At 40.7% G+C, this 20,450-nt stretch overlaps 1 protein-coding gene across 2 annotated transcripts; it reads right to left on the bottom strand.

Annotated features, from left to right (window-relative positions):
- Positions 1 to 2,777: 2,777 nt before the first annotated feature.
- On the bottom strand, positions 2,778 to 20,197 carry EMC1 (ER membrane protein complex subunit 1). Of its 2 annotated transcripts, XM_074096036.1 has the most exons (18): positions 20,037 to 20,197; positions 19,838 to 19,953; positions 19,200 to 19,331; positions 18,251 to 18,449; positions 16,888 to 17,221; positions 15,982 to 16,168; positions 15,370 to 15,486; positions 14,460 to 14,474; positions 12,888 to 13,060; positions 11,508 to 11,654; positions 10,751 to 10,918; positions 10,565 to 10,669; positions 10,172 to 10,376; positions 8,464 to 8,616; positions 7,738 to 7,914; positions 6,931 to 7,164; positions 4,941 to 5,108; positions 2,778 to 3,223 (listed from the first exon to the last, which is right to left on the bottom strand). In XM_074096036.1, exons 1-17 carry the CDS (start codon positions 20,177 to 20,179, stop codon positions 4,948 to 4,950), a joined length of 2,766 nt encoding a protein of 921 aa, XP_073952137.1. In that variant the 5' UTR covers positions 20,180 to 20,197; the 3' UTR covers positions 2,778 to 3,223; positions 4,941 to 4,947. The 2 variants fall into 2 exon arrangements, with proteins under 2 accessions (XP_073952137.1, XP_073952138.1); XM_074096037.1 differs by lacking the exon at positions 14,460 to 14,474.
- Positions 20,198 to 20,450: the final 253 nt, after the last annotated feature.

The raw sequence follows: 20,450 nt of genomic DNA on the forward strand, positions 1-20,450 counted from the left end.
TTGTGCGGCGTATGACAGAGACTGACAAAAGAGTGACGTATCAGCAGATTCGGACAAGCTTAGGCATCGGTATGAGTCAAGTGCATAAAATCCTCCATGAAAATTTAGCGGTCAGGAAGCTTTGTGCGAGGTGGATACCTTTTTATAGCGGCAACATTTCTTATTTGTTATTTTTACTAATTATGTGTCATTGCTGTTATAAATAAATTATTTTCTCATAATTTGACCGAGGCCCAAAAACTCCGTCGGGTTGATTGGCGCCGTGAAATGATTCAAAGATTTAACGGAGGTGACTCAAATGCTGTTTTCGACATGCTTACGGGTGACGAAAGCTGGGTTTACTGTTATGATCCAGAAACCAAGAGACAGTCTGCTCAATGGGTGTTTCCTTTCGAGGAGTTGGCAACTAAAGTGAAGAGAGGTCGAAGCGTGGGGAAAAAGATGGTGGCCTCGTTCTTCGGAAGGACAGGTAACTATGCGACAATTGTTTTAGAGGATCAAAAGTTACTGCAGAGTGGTCCATTAACAATTGTTTGCCACTTGTATTGGGAAAAGTTCGGGAGAAACGACCTCGAAGTAGGATCCTTCTTCACCACGACAACGCCTCGTCGCACACCGCCAGGCGAACGATCGACTATTTAGTGACGTCAGACGCGGAATTACTTGGTCACCCGCCATATAGCCCGGACCTCGCACCTTGCGATTTTTATTTATTCCCGAAAATAAAAGAAAAACTTTGAGGAAAACTTTTTATGAACACCGAAGAAGCAGTGGGTGCGTTTCAAAAGGCCGTCGAAGAGACCCCTAAGGACGAGTGGGCTAAGTGCTTTTTTCAGTGGTTCCATCGGATGCAGCGGTGTATTGATGTGAATGGACACTATTTTGAAAAGATATAATAAAACTAATAACTTGCTAGTTTGCTCAGTTTTTGATTTTCTAAGAACTTTCAGTTTGACTCTCGTATAACTACTCAAAAACCAATTCAAATTCAAAGTTGTAAAACATTTTTCACTGCAGTACGTGCAGAATTCCTGGTGCTGTAAATTTAAGGCTTATTCTCATCATTCCCTAATGCATTAGCCATGTACGGCCAGGGATTAAGCTCTTCACCGCCACGAAACAAACGAAGTGACGTGCTCTGTACGCCACAGAAAAACCAAGCGACAAATCAACTTGATTTTTAATTCCATTGCAGAAGGATTAATTTTGAGTTGAATGTAGGTATAGATGACCGTGGCGTGTGAGGCATTTCATTGGCTGTCATCTGGCGGTGAAGTCCTTGACCGTACCTACACCACTTACCATCTAAGATAAAACTTCACACACACAAACACCATGCCTGTATTCCCAAATGGCGTAGGCAGAGCACACGAAACGTTACCGCCTCGGAGCCACTTTTAGCAAAAATAAAAAAATAATTAATCACGATATCACGTGGAAGTTGTAGTTGAGAATTTTAGGGAAAAACACTATTACCGGAACCGGAAGGGTAAGAGGTTTTTTATATTATTAGGAGATGTAACGGGCCGTTATAAAAACAAAACATACTTGTTTTCTATACCAGTGATCCCAATAATAAACTTACACTATCATTAAAGTTTAATCATATGTGAATATCGTGTGCTTGTTGGTATTCCCACCTCCCCGCGCACTATATTTCTTTAGAATCATGTAATTTCTATATAAATTTATTACTATACATATATTAGGAAATACTTACATATAACAACAAAGTCGCCACTTCCAACAAAAACAAAGTGTTAGGAGGAAAAAACAGTCCTTCACAAAACAGGGTTAACATCAAGAAGTTTATTATTTCACAAAGGGAATATTAGTGAACCGGATTTAGTACGTAGATTGATAGCATTAACATAGCAATGTCGATTAGGTGATATCAAAAGATAAGTCTAGAGTCAACTAGTTATTTTCATATACTAAGCAAGGGCCGGAAAAATATCCATTATTTTAAAAACCTAACATGTAAGTCTACTAATATTAAAGATGCGAAAGTTTCTGCGTGCCTGCACGTGTACAAGTTTGTATGTATAAAATCAAAAAATCGCAACTCGTCTAACGTTGAAGTCTAAAGTCGCTCTTCGACGCTCTTTTATTAACGTTATAAAGAATAATCGAAGCAAACGCTTGTCTCGTATACGAAAGGGAGAGGTTTCAAAAATGACAGCCGTTTCTTTCGACCCCCGATACTTAGGCAACATAGGTACAGATTTTATTAATTATACTAGACTAGACTTCTTCGCTGATAAAAAAAAACAATCAATCACTCTGTACAATATTTTAGGGCACACACTGCCCCCATTAAAAGGACATCTTTTGGAATGGATGTAAATTATCAAATCATTAAAAAAACCTACGACATTATACTAAATATTATTCTGTGATAAATACTTTTCAACAAAAAGGTCCATCCCTTTGCAGGCTTTAAATATAACTCTTAAACTAAACGTGAAATTGCACTAACTTATTTACAAATCTTCCCTAACGACAAACTAAATTCGAACGGGGTACCGACCAGTGATGTGCCAGATAGTTAATAATGTATAGCCGCGGATTCGAATCGTGATACAGGACCTTATAGTACGGTCGTAGTCAATACAATAAATGTAATGTTTTGAACATTTGGGGCGGGGAAGTTAAAACCCCAAACCCAAGGGTCGTACGTTTTTGGGCGTTTCCTAATAAAGTGTACCCTTTTCTTTGAAAACGTATTTAATTTTTTCGTACAAATTTTCTGAGTCAATTTTGTGACGCCCATACTGAACTATCTGAATCGATTGTGCTCTTGATTCTGAGTAGGAAAAACTATATTTTTCCAAAATTGAAAAAAAGGTACACTTTTTTGCGAAAATGCCCTTTGGTCAGTCGCTTTCTATGGTAGCTGTAGTTAGTTGTTACTAGTTAAAACGTCAAATTTTTGAACTCCACTCATTTGAGTGACCCATATCTATGGATATCCGACACATCACTAGTTCAGTATTAGGGGAGCTAATTCGAAGTTCGTATTGTGTCGTCCCTCTCACACTCCTATTAAATACCAACAGTGATAGTAGGACGGCACGGTACGAAGTTCGAAAATCGAATACCATGGTATAAGGCCAGTTTTAAAATTCCCCCACACAGCACGCTGTCGCATATGCTCAGCTGGCGAACGTCCGATGCTCCTATCAGCTACAAACGCCAGTGAGCTAGGTGCCTCATTCGTATTCTAGGAAAAATTACAAAAATAATTAAATTAAGACTTTTGCTAAAAAAAAATCAGACTGTATAGTTGGCAGTGTCACTTTTTTAACAAAAGTTTCCATCATAAATAAAATCATCAACAGTGAACAAAGAATCGGCCAAACAAAACTACAAGAAAACCAATTAATATTACGGATTTAGTGAATAGCGATATTCCACCTGTTAGGAAACCGTCATTAAAGATGAACAAAGAGGACAAAACTAAATGGTTTTCATTAGAGCTGTGTCAAATACGCTACTCACACGCTACATAACCTAACCAAGAAAGTTGGAAAACCCCCGATATTGTCACTTCAACTTCAGTCTAGTATCTCAAAAACGGCTAAACCATTTTGGTAAAATATGTCTTAAGAGCCATCGCTAGAAAACCTAATTTCTAATAAAAAAAACCGCATTCAAATCGGTCCACCCGTTTAAGAGCTACTGTGCCACAGACAGACACACTTATAACACCCCTCTTTTTGCGACGGGGGTTAAAAAGGCTGATCACCTGCTTTATTACAACGCCTGTAACGCCAGTGAGCGCAGACTGGACGCTAACGAGCAGGGCAGCGAGCGTGTTCTATCCATTGCAAGGCGGATACAGCCACAGTGTTTGCCAGGGCCCACTTCTCGAAGCATATGAGCCGAATAATCTAGTGTTTTGTTTAATTTTCTGTTTTTTTTTTTATTATTCGACTGGATGGCAAACGAGCAAGTGGGTCTCCTGATGGTAAGAGATCACCACCGCCCATAAACATCTGCAACACCAGGGGTATTGCAGACGCGTTGCCATCCTAGAGGCCTAAGATGGGATACCTCACGTGCCAGTAATTTCACCGGCTGTCTTACTCTCCACGCGGAAACACAACAGTGCAAGCACTGCTGCTTCACGGCAGGATAAGCGAGCAAGATGGTTCAATTTAAAAGACAAAACACTAATATTATTAAACTTATAACTTTTGAGAAACTGAAGCCCGGAGAGTTGGAGAACTGGAGAGTGTCTACACACGCAATGAACATGGAAACTGCGCGCTGGTTTCCATTTCACGACCATACGATCTACCAACGAGCCAAAGACTCACAATATATCCCCGGGAGTGTTATTTACTAAACAGTAAATTAGTATTGCGCTTGACAGTCCAGTATCTCGAGGCCAACACACGATCAACGAGATTGACTCAGTAATGTCTACGAGCGAACGAGTTCAAGTTACGCTTGTCACTTGTTAGCCTTAGGCTACGTACTCACGCTGAGGCAAACCGCGATTTGAGCGCGCTGTCTCTTTCTCAAGCGATACTTTGAAGAGGGGCGGCACGCTATAACCGCATAGTGCGTACGTAGCCTTAAATTGTGGAGTCTTCATGAACCCGACAGATTCACGCGTCATTCAAATAAATCCGAGTGCGGTTAAAGTACGCCCAAGTAACTGTTGCCCCGAAACGTAATACCTAACACGCGCTCTGATAGTTCGTACCCCTTGTATACACGGATTATCAGAGCATGAATTATTAGGTTATTTATAAATCAATCATCAACAGATTAGTTTCTGCGTCAGCTATACTACAGGCCTTATACTACGAACTTAAAAATTCGAACTTCATATCTTGCCGTCCCGTTGACGCTAATATTATTTAATACGAGTGTGAGAGGGACGGTAAGATACGATTTTCGAATTTCTTAGTAGCCTTCCAGTCTCTTACCGTAGCCTCACTTCCACGCGTTCTTGAGTGTTTTGCGAGAGGCGAAGTATTTGGAGCTGTATGATGCGACGATGAGACCGGCCAGCACCAGCGTGATCAGGTAGTAGTCGAAGTCGTCCTTGAGGAGATCGAAGGTTTTTGAGGGAGCCACGCGCGTGTAGAACAAATCTGGAACAATACATACTTCCTTACTGATATTACGAAAGTGAACGCAGCCATCTCTTCCCTTGAGCGCGCTAATGTGCGAGTGGGAAGCAGTGCTATCTAAACTCAACGCCGTATATAGATTTCAAAAAAACTACTCATGTGTTGCCAATAAAATGAAAAAGTTTTGCATCGTCAAGTTTTAACTTTTCTACATAATGTACATAAGTAATTTATTTATATATAATTGTAAAGCTAAAATTAAATGCAACTGCATAAATAAATAATTTAATTTAATTAATTTCACCAACAGATATTTGGTTTGAAACTGTTTTGTAGAAGAAAAGTTCATATTACAGTGGCAATACTTCAGGTTTTAACAACATTTGGATACTAATAATCTCATAATTTGCGTATATACTATTATAAATATTTTTGATATGCACATAAATATTGACAACGAATCACGTATGGAAAACTATGGGAAACATGTGGTCTCCAATTGTCACTTCATTCGGCATCTGGGGGGGCTACCACGAAATTCGAAAATCGAAGTTCGTATCGTATTTTCCCTCTGACTCTCGTATTAAATAACTTAAGCATCAGCGGGATGGCAAGTTACGATGTATGGCCTGACGTTTGGATTGATTGAATGCTTTCTAAATTCGTGGAAATTTTCGTTCTCGAGTTTTTGTTTCCTGTTAAGTTTTCTGTTGCCGGTACCCATTTAAGGTCTAAATTGGTCTAAATAAAAACAAAATATTATAAGACTATTTTTTTATTAATGTGCATGGGTTGGTTACATCTGGAACGTCACAATGATAATGACACTTATTATGACAGTGACGTTCAGCCATCTTTGGTAACTTTTTTGGAATCTAAATACGGCGTTGAGTATACATATTTCTAACTACTAACTCCGGACTCCAGCGCTGCGGTGTGGAAGGCAGGCTTTTTGTTACAAAGTACAGTCAGCCAAAAAAAGTTTTTGGTAAGAATTTCATTTTTAGTACAAGCTTTTTTTGCTGACTGCACTTTTTGTCGTCTTTACTTGCATTGGCACCCAAACTACATTTGCATACCAAATTTCAAGTCGATGCCATTAACCATTGAAGATTTCCGTCCTGCGGAGACGATCCTGGCCGAACTACCAGGCTGTCACTACCAGATTATTGTATTGTCACGCAATTTACATAAGTATGACGAATTTCAAGTCAATCCGACTACTGGAAGTTGGTCGAATTTAACTTGCAAGATCTGATGGATGACAAACATCGGAACAGGTGAAACTAAATAAAAGCTCGTAAAATAGTAGATTGTACAACGAGAGCATAAAACGAGCCATTTTACCCTAGGCGTTCATATAGCCACCCGAGCCGGTATGGCGAGGGTGGATAGCCACGTCGAGGGGAAAATGGGTTTAATGCTCGAGTTTTACACTCTACTTTTCACTTCGATGGCGAGGAAATGAAATAGCAGCAGTGGAAACAATGGTTCACTTTCTATGTGACTTTCTATGTACTTTTTATTTTGTTATGCATTATTATAATAATTCCATTTTTTTATTTTACTGATTTATTATGATTGATTTGAATGATTTTTAATTTTATATAAATTAAAAAATTATTTAAAAAAAAATACAAAAACTTTTTTGTTTGTGGCTGTTGACACCTGATTACCTTGGTCTTAAGTTGGTCTTAGACGAAGATTTTATTTTATGCACTAGAGCATAAAAAGTAATTTTATGTCGCCTAGATACAGCATAAACACGAACTTTACGAGCATGAGAAGTGAAAAACTTATTTGCTCTAGGTTCATCGAAAATTTTCAGACTATGGCCACTTACCCAACCCCGTAGCGAGCACCAAGCTAGTGCTCTCCAAGCCAGCCGCTTCAGTATACAGCGCGTTCACCCGCTGCAACGTCAGGTTATAGTTAAGCACAGCCTCGGCGGGCAGCGGCAGTTCCGGCGCGTACGGGATGATGCCCTCTTCGCGCTGCTCGGGGGTTGGAGTCGGGGAGCGTCGGGGCTCCAGGAACGCCCAGGGAAGCTCCACGATGGCGCCCGTCGATAGAGCCACTGGGTGATGAAATGAAGGAACATGTGAAATTAAATTATAAAAGGTTAAATGGTTCTGAAATATTACAGCTGTTAGTTGGCCAAGTGTCACCGATATCTGTTTTTTTTATTATTTTGTAACAAACTGAAGTATTGTAGTAGGTATTTGTTTGTGTATTTGGAGAATCCGTGTGCATGTTTGGTAGCAGTGTGTGGCAGGGGTTCTGGTGCTATAGCATATTGTTTTTACAGTTAAGGCCTGTTAGAACTGACATGTTAATTTATTGATAATAGAATTATTAGATTAATAGAATGTATTAAAAATTAAAGAACTTGAAGACTTGAAAAATGTGGAGGCTCTCAATTTGATTTTTTTTTGGCGGGTTTGCTACCCATTTTGCTCCCATTAAAGTTTAAGGTCGATTGATTTTTATTATTAAATTATTTGACATAAAATTATATGATACATATAAGTGCAATAAAAAAGTACAGTCAGCAACAAAAACTTGTATCAAAAACTTAATTTGGAACAAAATTATTTCAGTCTTTTTTTTAAAGCTTTTTCTTACTAGAGTAACGTAGTATTGTACTCACACAGCACGTGTTTGTCAGTGAGCGAGCGTTCCGTGTGCGTGGCGGCGGCGGCGGCGGGCGCGGCCGGCAGTATGTACGTCTGTCTCTCGACGGACGGCGCGCGCTCGGAACGGAGCGAGCTGAAGGCTGCTCCCGCCGCCAGCCAGCGCTGCTTGCCTTCGTACAGCTCCATGGTCGCTGGAATGATATGCTAGAATGACGACCGAATATCCCAGGAGTTAACCTCCTAAGTTCTCGCGTACTTTATAAAGGACTAATTAAAACTAAGAATAACGGCCGAACGTACTTTATAAAGTACAAATTGTTCATTGAATAATGAATTCCAAGACTTTTGAAACAATATCCAAAATAACAAAGCAGGTCAACCACGTCTAGGTCTTAACGCTAAGTTTATTAAAAAAATGTCAGGTTAAAGAAGCCGACTGCGAAAGTTTGAGGTTCCGAGGCCGTATTGCCTAACGTTTCGATCTCTGGTCGGGGCAGATATTCGTATGAAAAATACAAATGTTCGTTATCGAGAAGAATTATATTTATTCTTTTACAAATATAAAATTTTACTCGCCACTCGCAACTCGCGGTACTAGAATTACGATAATCGACTCATTAAAGCCCTCAGTCTTCGTCTTCGGGCTTGTTATAGACTCTCGTTCGTAATTCCTTATTTACCGCCCCATAAGACACAATGTACTATTTTGACTTGTACTGTACATCAGTGAGTGTACTGACCGAGCTCGTAGCGTCGCGGTCGCTCGCTGTAGTAGAGGTAGGCGACGAAGTTGTCAGCGTGCACAGCCAGCGGGGCGGCGCGCGCGCGGCGGTGCGTCTGCGCGGCCGCCACCGCGCCCGAGCACCCGTCCACCAGCGTCGCCGTCACCACGTCTGGGAACAACTCGATTAGCTTAGCTAGTTGACGACCGGATGCCCGACTGGTTAGAGACACTGTGAAGCTTGAGGACCCGGGTTCAATTCGCGGACGGGGCAGACATTTGTATAAATAATAATACGAATGTTTGTTCTCGGGTCTTGGATGTTTAATATGTATTTAAGTATGTATTTATCTATACATATAAGTATGTTTATCCGTTGCCTAGTATCCATAGTATCCAATCCATAGTAAAAACCTTGCTTACTTTGAGACTAGGTCAATTTTGTCAAGTGTCCCATGATATTTATTTATTTAAAGGAACGCTGCCGGTTTTTCATGAAGCGTTATAATGTTCGCGTCTATTATCTTCGCTTTTTTTACCAGTAGATTATTTTATCGGTCGCATATATTCTCAGCGGCATTAGGCAACCCACGTCTTATGTCGACAGAGCCCCTATTTCTGAGCGGTCTGCCCTTTGACCATCTGAAGATACCTGACGAAACTAACCTACATATTAATGTGTAATAATGTGAACACTAATGGATAATGATTATTAGAATAATAATTTCGAGTAAACCGCACTACAGGTATTATACTGACTGATAGTAGTTAGATAGTAGTCCTTTATTTAACTATCACTCACGAACTGTTACACGACGGTTCGATTTAGAGCACTTTGGTGCTGGTATAGTACAAGTAATTACCATTCTATTAGCATCCATGGTAGCTTCATATAAGAATAAGAATAAATAGTAGATTGTACAACAAGAGCATAAAACGAGCCATTTTACCCGAGGCGTTCATATAGCCACCCGAGCCGGTACGGCGAGGGTGGATAGACACGTCGAGAGGAAAATGGGTTTAATGCTCGAGTTTTACACTCTGCTTTTCATTGCGATGGCGAGGAAATGCAATAGCAACAGTGGAAACAATGATTCACTTTCTATGTACCTTTTATTTTTATGCATTATTATAATAATTCCATTATTTTAATTTTACTGATTTATTATAATTGGTTCGATTGATGTTTATTTTTATATAAATTAAAAAATATAAAGAAACATTTTTGTTTGTGGCTGTTGACACCTGATTACCTTGGTCTTGAGTTGGTATTAGACGAAGATTTTATTTTATGCACTAGAGCATAAAAAGTCATTTTATGTCGCCTAGATACAGCATTAACACGAACTTTACGAGCATGAGAAGTGAAAAAACATTTATTTCATAACCATAACTAACATAATCAATTAGGAAGTAACAAATATTCCAATAACTATCTAAGTACGTTTGTTATGTTTTCATCCACTCAGCAAGGCTACTCCGAAACTCGAAACTCGAAGTTCGTGTCGTGCGGTCCCTCTGACACTTATACTATTTAATACGAGAGCGAGAGGAACCGCACGACACGAACTTTGAGTTTCGAGTTTCGGAGTAGCCCTGCAGCATTTGTCAGGTCACGGAAGGTGACTCGACGCTGATATTATGTGGATCCTAGTTGGCATGCGATACAGAACTGCCCAAAGCGCCCTACTAAAAATAAAAATAAAAAGTAAAAAAAATATGATTACCTTTATGCAGCGGGTCGGGTCCCTCGCTCAAGAACAGCACGAGATTCGGGTTAGAGTACTTGTAGAGCACGCTGCGGTCGCCCAGCACTTTGCCGGGCGAGTGCACGCGCTCGTCGGGCCGCTTGGCTGCCGCGGCCACGATGCGGTGCCCGGCGTGCGGGGACCCGCCCAGGTTCAGGGACCATGTCTTCTCCGCTACAACTCCCTGTTGACGAAGATTTAGCAAACTTTAATAAGCTGACGATATGAGTTACACTGCGCTCCTACGCCAAAAGGCGGTATCTACAATAGACGTGGCATGACGCGCACTTAGCCAGCATTTATTTATTTATTTATTTTTAAAACAAGTGAGTAAACCAGTTTATAAGGATTCAAAGTTCTAAATTGCGTCACCTTTCCGTCATATTTGAGCGCGTAGCCCTGCACTTTGGCCGTGTTCCTGTCTGCGACGTAGATGAACATGTTTTCTACCAGAGGGGCCGCCGACAAGGGGAAAATCTGTATAATAAACAATACATAAATGTTTTTCATTTGTATTTTGGTATGAATGCACTAGAGAGGTGTTCTCTGGGCGCATACCTGTACGTTTTCCTCGCTGTCCAGCAGCAACAGAGCGTGCAGCTTCTCCTGATCGGCGCGGTGCAACACGGCGGCTTGCAGCAGCCGCGTGTCCAGTAGTAGTACGCGCTCGCCCACCAGTGTCCCGCGGATCGGGTTCAGGCTTATTATTAGGCCGTTGCCGTTATCCTGTGATAGACAGTTTTCTCATTTGAAAATAGAACAGGGGAAGTGCCTCACTTTTGATTTTAACAATAAAAAAAACGCTTCCCTATCTAGAAGTTTAATAAATGTATTGAAATCCATTATTTACCGCTTTGCAATTTTTTTTTAACTTGAAACATTGCATGTAAAATTGAGAGAGTCATAGAATAATCTCATGGCTGCATTTTTTTTATGTAATAACAGACAAACGATTGTGTTTTGACCAGTTGAATCCTACAATATTATAAATACGAAAGTTTTTTAGTGAGTGAGTATATTTGTTACTTCTATATGCTGAAACAGCTGGACGGATTTGGATGAAATTTGGCAAAATGTTAGTTTATAATCTGGATTAAAACATGGGATACTTTTTATCCCGATAAAATCTCGAAATAACAACCGCTGGGCTTAGAGTTTTGAAATTTTGAACAGTTGTTCTTCACACAACCTCAATGAAGACCATGATATACATTTTGGGAATTTCCACGGGAATTTTGTAAAATCCCTGAAATTCAGTTGTAACTACCAGACCGAATAGTTTACGTTTAAAGTTAACAGAAATATCAGGACTCACGGCCTGCTTGCCGACGATGGTGAGATACGCGTCGTGCGGCGGGTGCCGCGCGGGCCGCCGCAGGAACATGACCGCGCCGTCCGCGTCCAATCCGGGCTCGTAACGCTGCCATAGCAACGCGCCCGACAGGTTGTCCATGCCGAATATCTGTGGAAACAACACTATATTATAGTTGTTCGGTGCATATGCACCTTACACGTGCGTGACGTCAAGCGCCCGCGGTTATTCGCGATGCGTTGAACTGCACTGAGCTCTTTAGTACATTTTTAGAGATCGTCGCGATCGGTTGTATTCATTAACATTAATCAATTCTTATTTTAAATTAACATTTAAGAGACCGTTGTGAAACATTATTATATATTTTTTGAGTGAACATAAACAAACTATTTCGTTTAACTGCCAACACCGTCGTAAACCCCGCACCCCCTACAATGGTTCTTTCCACTATTGTATAGTCCATGTCCTTTACCATACTATAGCCTAGTTCAGACTTGCAAGAGAAATCGCGCAAGGTTTTACACTACAGTGACTTCTGCAGCATCCACAGTGACGTCTGAACACATTGCAGTAACGTCTGCAGCGTCTACTGTGACGTTTGAAGCGTCCGCAGTGACGTCTGCAGCGTCTAGTGACGTCTGCAGCGTCTAGAGTGACGTCTGCAGCGTCTACAGTGACGTCTGCAGCGTCTACAGTGACGTCTGCAGCGTCTAGAGTGACGTCTGCAGCGTCTACAGTGACGTCTGCAGCGTCTATAGTGACGTCTGCAGCGTCCACAGTGACGTCTGCAGCGTCTATAGTGACGTCTGCAGCGTCCACAGTGACGTCTGCAGCGTCTATAGTGACGTCTGCAGCGTCTACAGTGACGTCTGCAGCGTCTATAGTGGCGTCTGCAGCGCCCACAGTGACGTCTGCAGCGTCTAGTGACGTCTGCAGCGTCTATAGTGACGTCTGCAGCGCCCACAGTGACGTCTGCAGCGTCTAGAGTGACGTCTGCAGCGCCCACAGTGACGTCTGCAGCGTCTACAGTGACGTCTGCAGCGCCACAGTGACGTCTGCAGCGTCTATAGTGACGTCTGCAGCGTCTAGTGACGTCTGCAGCGTCTAGAGTGACGTCTGCAGCGTCTACAGTGACGTCTGCAGCGTCTATAGTGACGTCTGCAGCGCCCACAGTGACGTCTGCAGCGTCTACAGTGACGTTTGAAGCGTCCGCAGTGACGTCTGCAGCGTCTACAGTGACGTCTGCAGCGTCTATAGTGACGTCTGCAGCGCCCACAGTGACGTCTGCAGCGTCTACAGTGACGTCTGCAGCGTCCACAGTGACGTCTGCAGCGTCTACAGTGACGTCTGTATCATGTACAGTGCACTACAGCGTACACTTACCTTGCCGGCGTCAGTAACGAGCACTATAATCTTGTGCAGGTTGAAGTAGTCCCTTACGAGCGGCGCCCGCTCCGCGCCGGCGCGCCGCTCGTCGCCCTGCAGCGACTGCAGTAACGTCTGCAGCTGATGGAACTGCGTCTGCAGACGGCGGGAGAACGCGCCCCAGATTGAACCTGGATAAAGGGACAAAGGTTGGATAGACGACGTATTTAGAGTAGGGCGTGTATCATATGAGACAACGGCATCGTAACTTAAACCGGTTGGCAACGGGTGTCACTCTGAGAATTGATATACCTATATATATTGTATTCCAATCCAATTTATGACAAGCGTAAACAAAGACTCCATTAACCCGACCATAGACATTTAGTGATGTGAAAACCTAGAACCTATTGTAAAATAATTAATCTGTTCAGTAAATCGATTATTTATTAATTGAATAGATCAACGTATTTTTGTCTATTTTATTATTTACAATACTTGATTGAATACCAAAGACTGTTTATTCAATTATAAAAGCAGTAACTATTTTAAATTTTTAAGGAAAGTAAATAAAAATCGCTTATTCGTCCGCGCATTAATCGATTTTTAAAATGTAAAATTTTCCACCATCTCTACGCTACTACAGATTATACACATGTTTCAATCAAGAAATAACGTCAGATTTTGAAGAAGATTTTTCAAATGTTATTTTTCATTAAAAAATAAATATTGAAATCAAGTGAATTTTGGTGAAATCGGTTTGTTTACACTTTTAATGAATTGGATAGGCATAACATATACGTATAAGTATCTATAGGTATTAGGCTGTCTGTCCACTGGAGCGGAGCGAGGTAACGGAGCAGTGAGGGAGATATAAAACCACCAATAGAATTGCATCCGATCGATATTGATCTCCGTTCCGTTTCTGTGGACAGGGACAGACAGTGGTAAGTAGCTTGAAAATTCATACATAACCGGAAAGCAGAGCGGTGAAGCGGGGCGGAGAAACGAGCGTTAACGAGGAAGCGAAGAAGCTCCGCGAGTGCATTACTTTCACGCTTCGCTATCGATCTATGGGCTTATGGAGAGGCCTCGGGATTACCCCCTCGTTCTGTTTCGCTGTCGCTCCGCTCCAGAGGACGACTTATTGCGTCTCTTTTGCGTGATCGACTGTACACACTATTCATGCCAGCCTAGCTCCAGACCCTTATGAGTTTGGGTAGATACCTGCACTAAACTTTTAATAAGGTTTATTCACAAAGCAGGACTCGTATGTTAGTTGCTACTAAGTACAACAATGTTTAATAGTATCTCGTTCACTGGAGATGTTGTGATTCACACACTTCTGTTTAGACTTTTATACTATTGTAAGGCAGCATGTCTTGTTACACTCACTGGCATACTATTGAGATAAAACTATGTAAGTGATATACTTTACAAGCTAAATATAAGCCCGCGATGTAATTTCGTTCCATGCGCTTACTAAGTTTTGCTCGATAGTATGAGGTGTCGGAATTCTTTCTTTAGTATGAACCTAACCTATTTATTTGTTACTCAATGAACACGTCACGCAGGTCTACCAATACTTACTATACATCTTGGCAGCTAGAAAATAAAGATTACCAATAAGTAAAATTGCTATAATATTTTCAAGTACGAGTAAATATGTACGATATGTCATTTATCTTAGCAGTTGCAGAGGCGATTGGTTTGCCATTGATATATCCATCCAGACAAATCGATTGCCAGTGAAAAAAAAAATACTTGATAGTTTTTAGTTCTTTTTACTCTGACGTATTAGTACGTCGCTAAAATTTGTAAAAGATCAACTAGTCTCATTCTTAAGGTCAGTTCACAGTAAGGCGACGCGATGCAGCACATTTCATAGAGGAAATATGTCAAATAAACGGCAAAGACGTGAGAAGAGAAGAGTTCGAGAAGAGTACAAGTCCAACGCACGTAAAAAGAGCTCTGGGTGGGTAGTGAAGGGGATACGTTTGCGCATCTCTCAACTAACAAGCCAATGGCGTGACGGCCGCGCGCGCTCCTACGCCCCCTCCCGCGTCCCCCACTGCTCCGCCGCCAATTTGGTCCGTACTTCGCTCACTGCGCAGGTATGTATATCGCCAGGAGCTCTTTTTACGTGCGTTGATTTGTACTAAAGCGAATTTATGCCTAAAAAGAGATCTCGTTCAGCTATCCTAGTTATAAGGGGAAAGCTTACGACAGCATTTTTTTAACGTAACGTGCTGCATCGCGTCTTTGTGTAAACTAATCCTTATCTTTATCCCTATGTGTGGGCGGGTGTGGTTTACGCAAAATCCGTCGCACGCGACGCGTGCAGTTATCGCTGCTCATACTATTGTTCGATGGGCGTCCGCCCGCTCCGTGCAAACCGCGTCAGCTAGCGTACGCCGTTTTATATATATCTGTTTCTGATTGCAACATTTACAAAATTTAATTTCATCTTAAACAAGAAACTGACCAAAGGTTAACCCACCTTCTTTCAGGTCGAACTCCGATTCGATGGCGGCGTCGAGATCCGACACCGGGAGGTCAACGAACTGAACGGCGACTACATTCGCGAGCGCCTCTTCTCGAGTCCACAGCACGCGACCTGACAACACAATAATATCACAATGTATAGCAACTACAGCAGTAATGTTTCTATGTTGATCTTGTATGCTGATAAATCACAGATGTGCCAAAGGAAACTTTTTAAAATTGCGTAATTTTTTATACCTATAGGAAATTTTCGGAAACTTCTCACAATTTTGCATGGGCATTAAAACTTTCCGTTTCTTGATTAATGAATGATTCGTTTATTCACAGAAACATAAAGTAGCTTAGGATCTTACATTACATTATACCAGGTGTGGCCTGTAATATGAGCAAATAATTAAAATATAGATATAATTAAATTTAACTTTCCTTATTATATTTTGTGAAAATTTCGAGACTGATGACTAGTCGTCTAATAGAGCAGCGCTGCGTGAGGCGGGTCTCTACTCTACCGACACAGCACTCCGAGCGGGCGCCAAGCCGTGAACGCGCGCGAGTTAGCGGAGGCCCTAACCCTAACTATACCACGAGAGCTGGGAGTGAAACTCACCTCCTTGTTGCACGAGCCGCACGGAGTCGTCAGCGGCGGTGACGAGCACGCGGCAGGCCAGCTGGTCGCGGGCGCCGCGCGCGCACAGCGCCGCCGCCAGCGCGGGCTCCGGCACCGCGCCGCCCTGCGACCAGCCCAGCTCGCCCACGCCCGCGCCGCCCAGGGAATGCGCGACCATCGAGAAGCCCTGGGGAGTGATAAACTTAAGCGTCCACTACAAAACAAACAACTACAAAGATAAGACCAGAGCCACGCAAGATTAGAGCAAGCTGGGGCCCTTGGGCACTAAATGAGTCGCTGAGTCGCTTTCCCTTTTGATAGTTTGATTGTACTTATTATTTGTTATGTACCTATGTATAACTAACAAAGTACTGAATAAATATCTGTTATTATTATTTATCATTTAATAAATGCAGCCCCGGGTGCACTTAATATGAATGTCACTGGCCACAAAGACTAATCTTATATGAATATGACTGACTTCCAGGACTTCCGTTAGACCGGGCCCATGGGCACGGGTCCCGTGTGCCCTTTTTTTATTTTATTCGACTGGATGGCAAACTAGCAAGTGGGCAAGTGCCCTTACAGGATATAACGTAGATACTCAATGCCCTACGTGTCCAATATAACAACAGTTTCAGGATCAAGTTTTTGCAGCGCGTCAGGGATGTTCGCGGAAGCGCGAATTTACAGTTTTATAGCTGCTTGCTATTTATTATGCTATCTGTTGCAAGCAATCCGCTTCTCTGATGCATCACCCACGTAATAGGCGGTTCTCTAATTTTTTACCGAAAACATTTTTGTCCCAAATGATTATTTTTTTTAACTGTTTCATACGGACCAACGGTCATAGATCCGCCTCTGCAGATTAAAACTAGTGCTGACTAGAATTCAAGTAATCCATACCTTTGCTTTATCACTCCAAGCTTGCAGCACCAACGGTCCATTTGGTCCGTCCACAACAGCCACACTCGCTGACGAATGCACTAACGCCACATTCAACACGTCAAAGTCATTATCCTTTATCAGAACTATCTTAGTATCATCAAGCACAAAGCCAGGCTTCACGCTGTTCCCATCCAATGGTCTGATTGACGCATCAGTGTTGTCCGCACTCACATATTTGGATAATGGCTTGCTTATTATTTGCACTGCTTGGGAAGTGACGTCAAGCGAGATGATGAGTTGGCTGCCCATGTTACCGGATACACATGTGTAGTGTGGTGCTGAGAGCACACAGCTGTAAAGACAAGTGATGTGTGTAGTCTTTTTGTGTGAAAAGGACCGCAAGTAAGATTTATGGCTAATAAGTAGCCAGAAGCAACAGTGTTCCTTATCTAAAGAAAAGCTCCTTGTAATGACTCATTACCATATCCCGGGACTTTTGGGGCATGAACGATTTGCTAAAGAGTAGACATTAATAGATAGGTTATTCTGACAAAACATCATATTATGCCTAATGAATAATTACCTCACTGCAAATTGTAAACTATACTAGTATGGTAGTTTTAGTACCAAGGCTTATGTTATGAAGATAATAATAAAAAACGTTAATTAATTACCTGCAGTAAAAAATGTAGTTGATATGATTTTCGAAAAAAAATATTAATATCTTTTCTAAATTTGGAACAGTTAAGCAGCGGCGTTTTTGCTGTAAATATCCATTTTAACCAACTGAATGATTTTTCTATGTGCAGTTGTAATAGGTGCATATTTAAATTTCTTGAAGAAATCAATTGTTGCACGATGTGTTTGCGATCGCCTGTTCGCGAGTTCTACTTCATTGCCTTGTAACAATTTAAAACCAACTTCAATTTATTAAAAATCTTTTCAAACTTAATTTGCTTAATCAACTGAAACGATTTCATCTTACGAAAATGTAATATATTTTGTGTTTTAAATATCATGTATTTTTTTTTCTAACTGATTAATTATTCATTAGGTAGAAACCAGCTAGAGTGCACTCTGTTTTTTAACTGGATACATACTCTTTGGCTAATGTCAATCATCCGGTGCCTCGAAAATCCCGGGGTATGCTCATTACATTTTGACAAGCTTCTATCAAGCTTGCAATGTTCACGAAAAGTATGTGAAAATGCCCATTTAAAAATTTTGCATTCCTGATTTGAAATTTAGTCCAGAAGTGTAGTTAGGACGTCAATGCTAGTACAGTTGAGGTCAGGGATATCTTTACACTTTATTACTTTGTCGCTGTCACTTCATGTTTGAACATACAGTACTTTATTTCACATATAATAGAACTACTTACCCCTCATTGCTCCAAAGAGCCGGTAGCCTAGAGGAGGCTCCCCTGTTTTGTCCAGTGAGCAGGTTATACATAGTGACCTCAATGTGTGACCCAAACACGGGGAGCATGTGGACGAGCATGTTGTTCTGCACCCACCACTCTGAGAAGTCTGCGTGCTCCTCGTTCTGTAGAGTAAGGGACCATTCCCAAAGAAGGACACCTGGAATTTTTTTGTTGATAACAGACAAATTAATAGCTTTTTAATATCACTGATACACAAGAGATGCTTTTGAGCGCTATCTTATTTCCTACTAATATTATATATGCAAAAGTTTGTAAGTCTGTTTATTTGTTACTCCATCAGGTCTAAACCGCCAAATCGATTTTGATGAAAATTTGTGTCCCCGGGAAAGACATAGGATAGTTTTTTTCTCGGACATACGCTTAGTTCCCGCGGGAGTGAAAACTGAATTCTACACAGACGGAGCCGCAGGTAACGGCTAGTGATATTATATTTCTCCCATTATATTTATATTTATATGTGAACTTTTTAGTATAGCTTGTTGCCATGGTAATGTCTCCTCAGTGACTTCTTAATAGTATGATTTTATGGGGTACAAATCCACTAAAAATTAGGAGTTGTGACAGTTTTAAGGCCAATCTTTTCTGGCTCATCTCCTAAGCATACTAGTAGACATTGCAAAGATTTTTCTAAACAAGTGCATCACTGAAGTCTTCTGAGTTACGGGAGAGAGTAACAAACACAAAAGTTGACGGACCTATTTAATTAATTTAAAGCTAGAAAATTAAAATTTCACAGTTACTTTGATTTTATTGCTAAAAAACGAAAGCATTTTTTATTTAATCTACAATTTTTTACATTGCTACATTGTGCTTAGTAGCAGAATAGCAAATTAGAAAAGTAAAGGTCAAAAATTAAGTCTGTTCTCATGAATTGATTTATACACACCACTGTTGGAGTCCCATCCTCGTATGAGGTATGGGTTGGCTCCTGTCACCGTCACCACCTTGTCGCTCACATGAAGCAGCTGGATGTTGCCTGTGGAGGCAGTTTCGAAGACGTGACGCCATACCACTTGTCCTGGAGACAACATTATTTTTTCTGCTTAGTTAAGACTGATATTAATTTAATTTAAACAAGATTATAACATAGTACTTTGATATTATACTTATTAGAAACTAATTATTAGGTCATATTAAAAACGGTCAAAGTAAAGCAGTTGCTGGCAATGAGAAACTAAGTTAGTGGTCTGTGTAAGCCGTTAACTTAGTTTATAGTCTATTTGGATAGGCAATTCCTATGGGTTACAGGTAGGTAGATTTTCATATCAAAGGATATTAATATTTTCATAGTTTTTATACGTAATGCGAAATTGTTTTCTTACCAAATTATTGTTAAGCAAACATAAAGTTAATCTTTCATCTGATAACTGAATGACTCACAGTATTCTCATCTCATCATGACTTAGCTTCGTCAGCACTAGACAAGTCGCTAAACTTTTCAGTTATTACCGCGGGACATACAAAACACTACTTTATTTTAACGTATAGCGGATACGTTTAATAAATACCAATTGAACTACGAACCTGTCTTTAAATTCAAAGCAGCTAGTACGTTCTCCTCTGTAGCAACAATTATTTTCTTTGCCGTTGAAACAGTATCAAATTGTGAGAATTTTATCCTTCCCACATACGTTTGACGCCTGCAAACAATTCAAAAATTAATAATTCACTTGTAAAGACCTACGATGACATACAAATATCATAACCTTAAAACGATAGTTACCAGTCGAATTTGCCTATTTGATCCTCGTAAATACATTCTGATAGATTTACTAAGCTTAAAAACACAATAAACCAGTTTATATTGTTCAAAGATCGCAATAAACCCAGAAAATTGGGTTTAAATCTGATTGACAGCACCCCCATTTTCGGCCTGAATGTCGAATGACTGAAAATCGATGTTGCTATGTAATTAACTTAATTACTACTATCAAATATTCAATAAGAAGAGATTTAATTGTAATTTAATAATAATATAACTCTTTATTAAACTGTTTTCAATGTAGAGCTATAACAAATAAAATCGCTTTCAATCGGCTTCAATAATTTATAGTATATCTTGTTAATAGAAAGATATTATGTACACGTAAGTAATCCGAAAATATAATCCTACCATGACAAAACAAGTCAATCTAGC

This window comes from Choristoneura fumiferana, chromosome 13, assembly GCF_025370935.1.
Source record: "Choristoneura fumiferana chromosome 13, NRCan_CFum_1, whole genome shotgun sequence".
Taxonomy (NCBI): Eukaryota; Metazoa; Arthropoda; class Insecta; order Lepidoptera; family Tortricidae; genus Choristoneura; species Choristoneura fumiferana.

Coding starts and splice junctions, on each gene's coding strand:
- EMC1 (XM_074096036.1), bottom strand. CDS start 20,179: ATGGGGGTGCTGTCAATCAGATTTAAACCCAATTTTCTGGGTTTATTG. Junction 17,222..18,250: donor GCTCTTTGGAGCAATGAGGG/GTAAGTAGTTCT, acceptor TTGTCTTTACAG/CTGTGTGCTCTCAGCACCAC. Junction 7,165..7,737: donor CACTGACAAACACGTGCTGT/GTGAGTACAATA, acceptor TTCATCACCCAG/TGGCTCTATCGACGGGCGCC.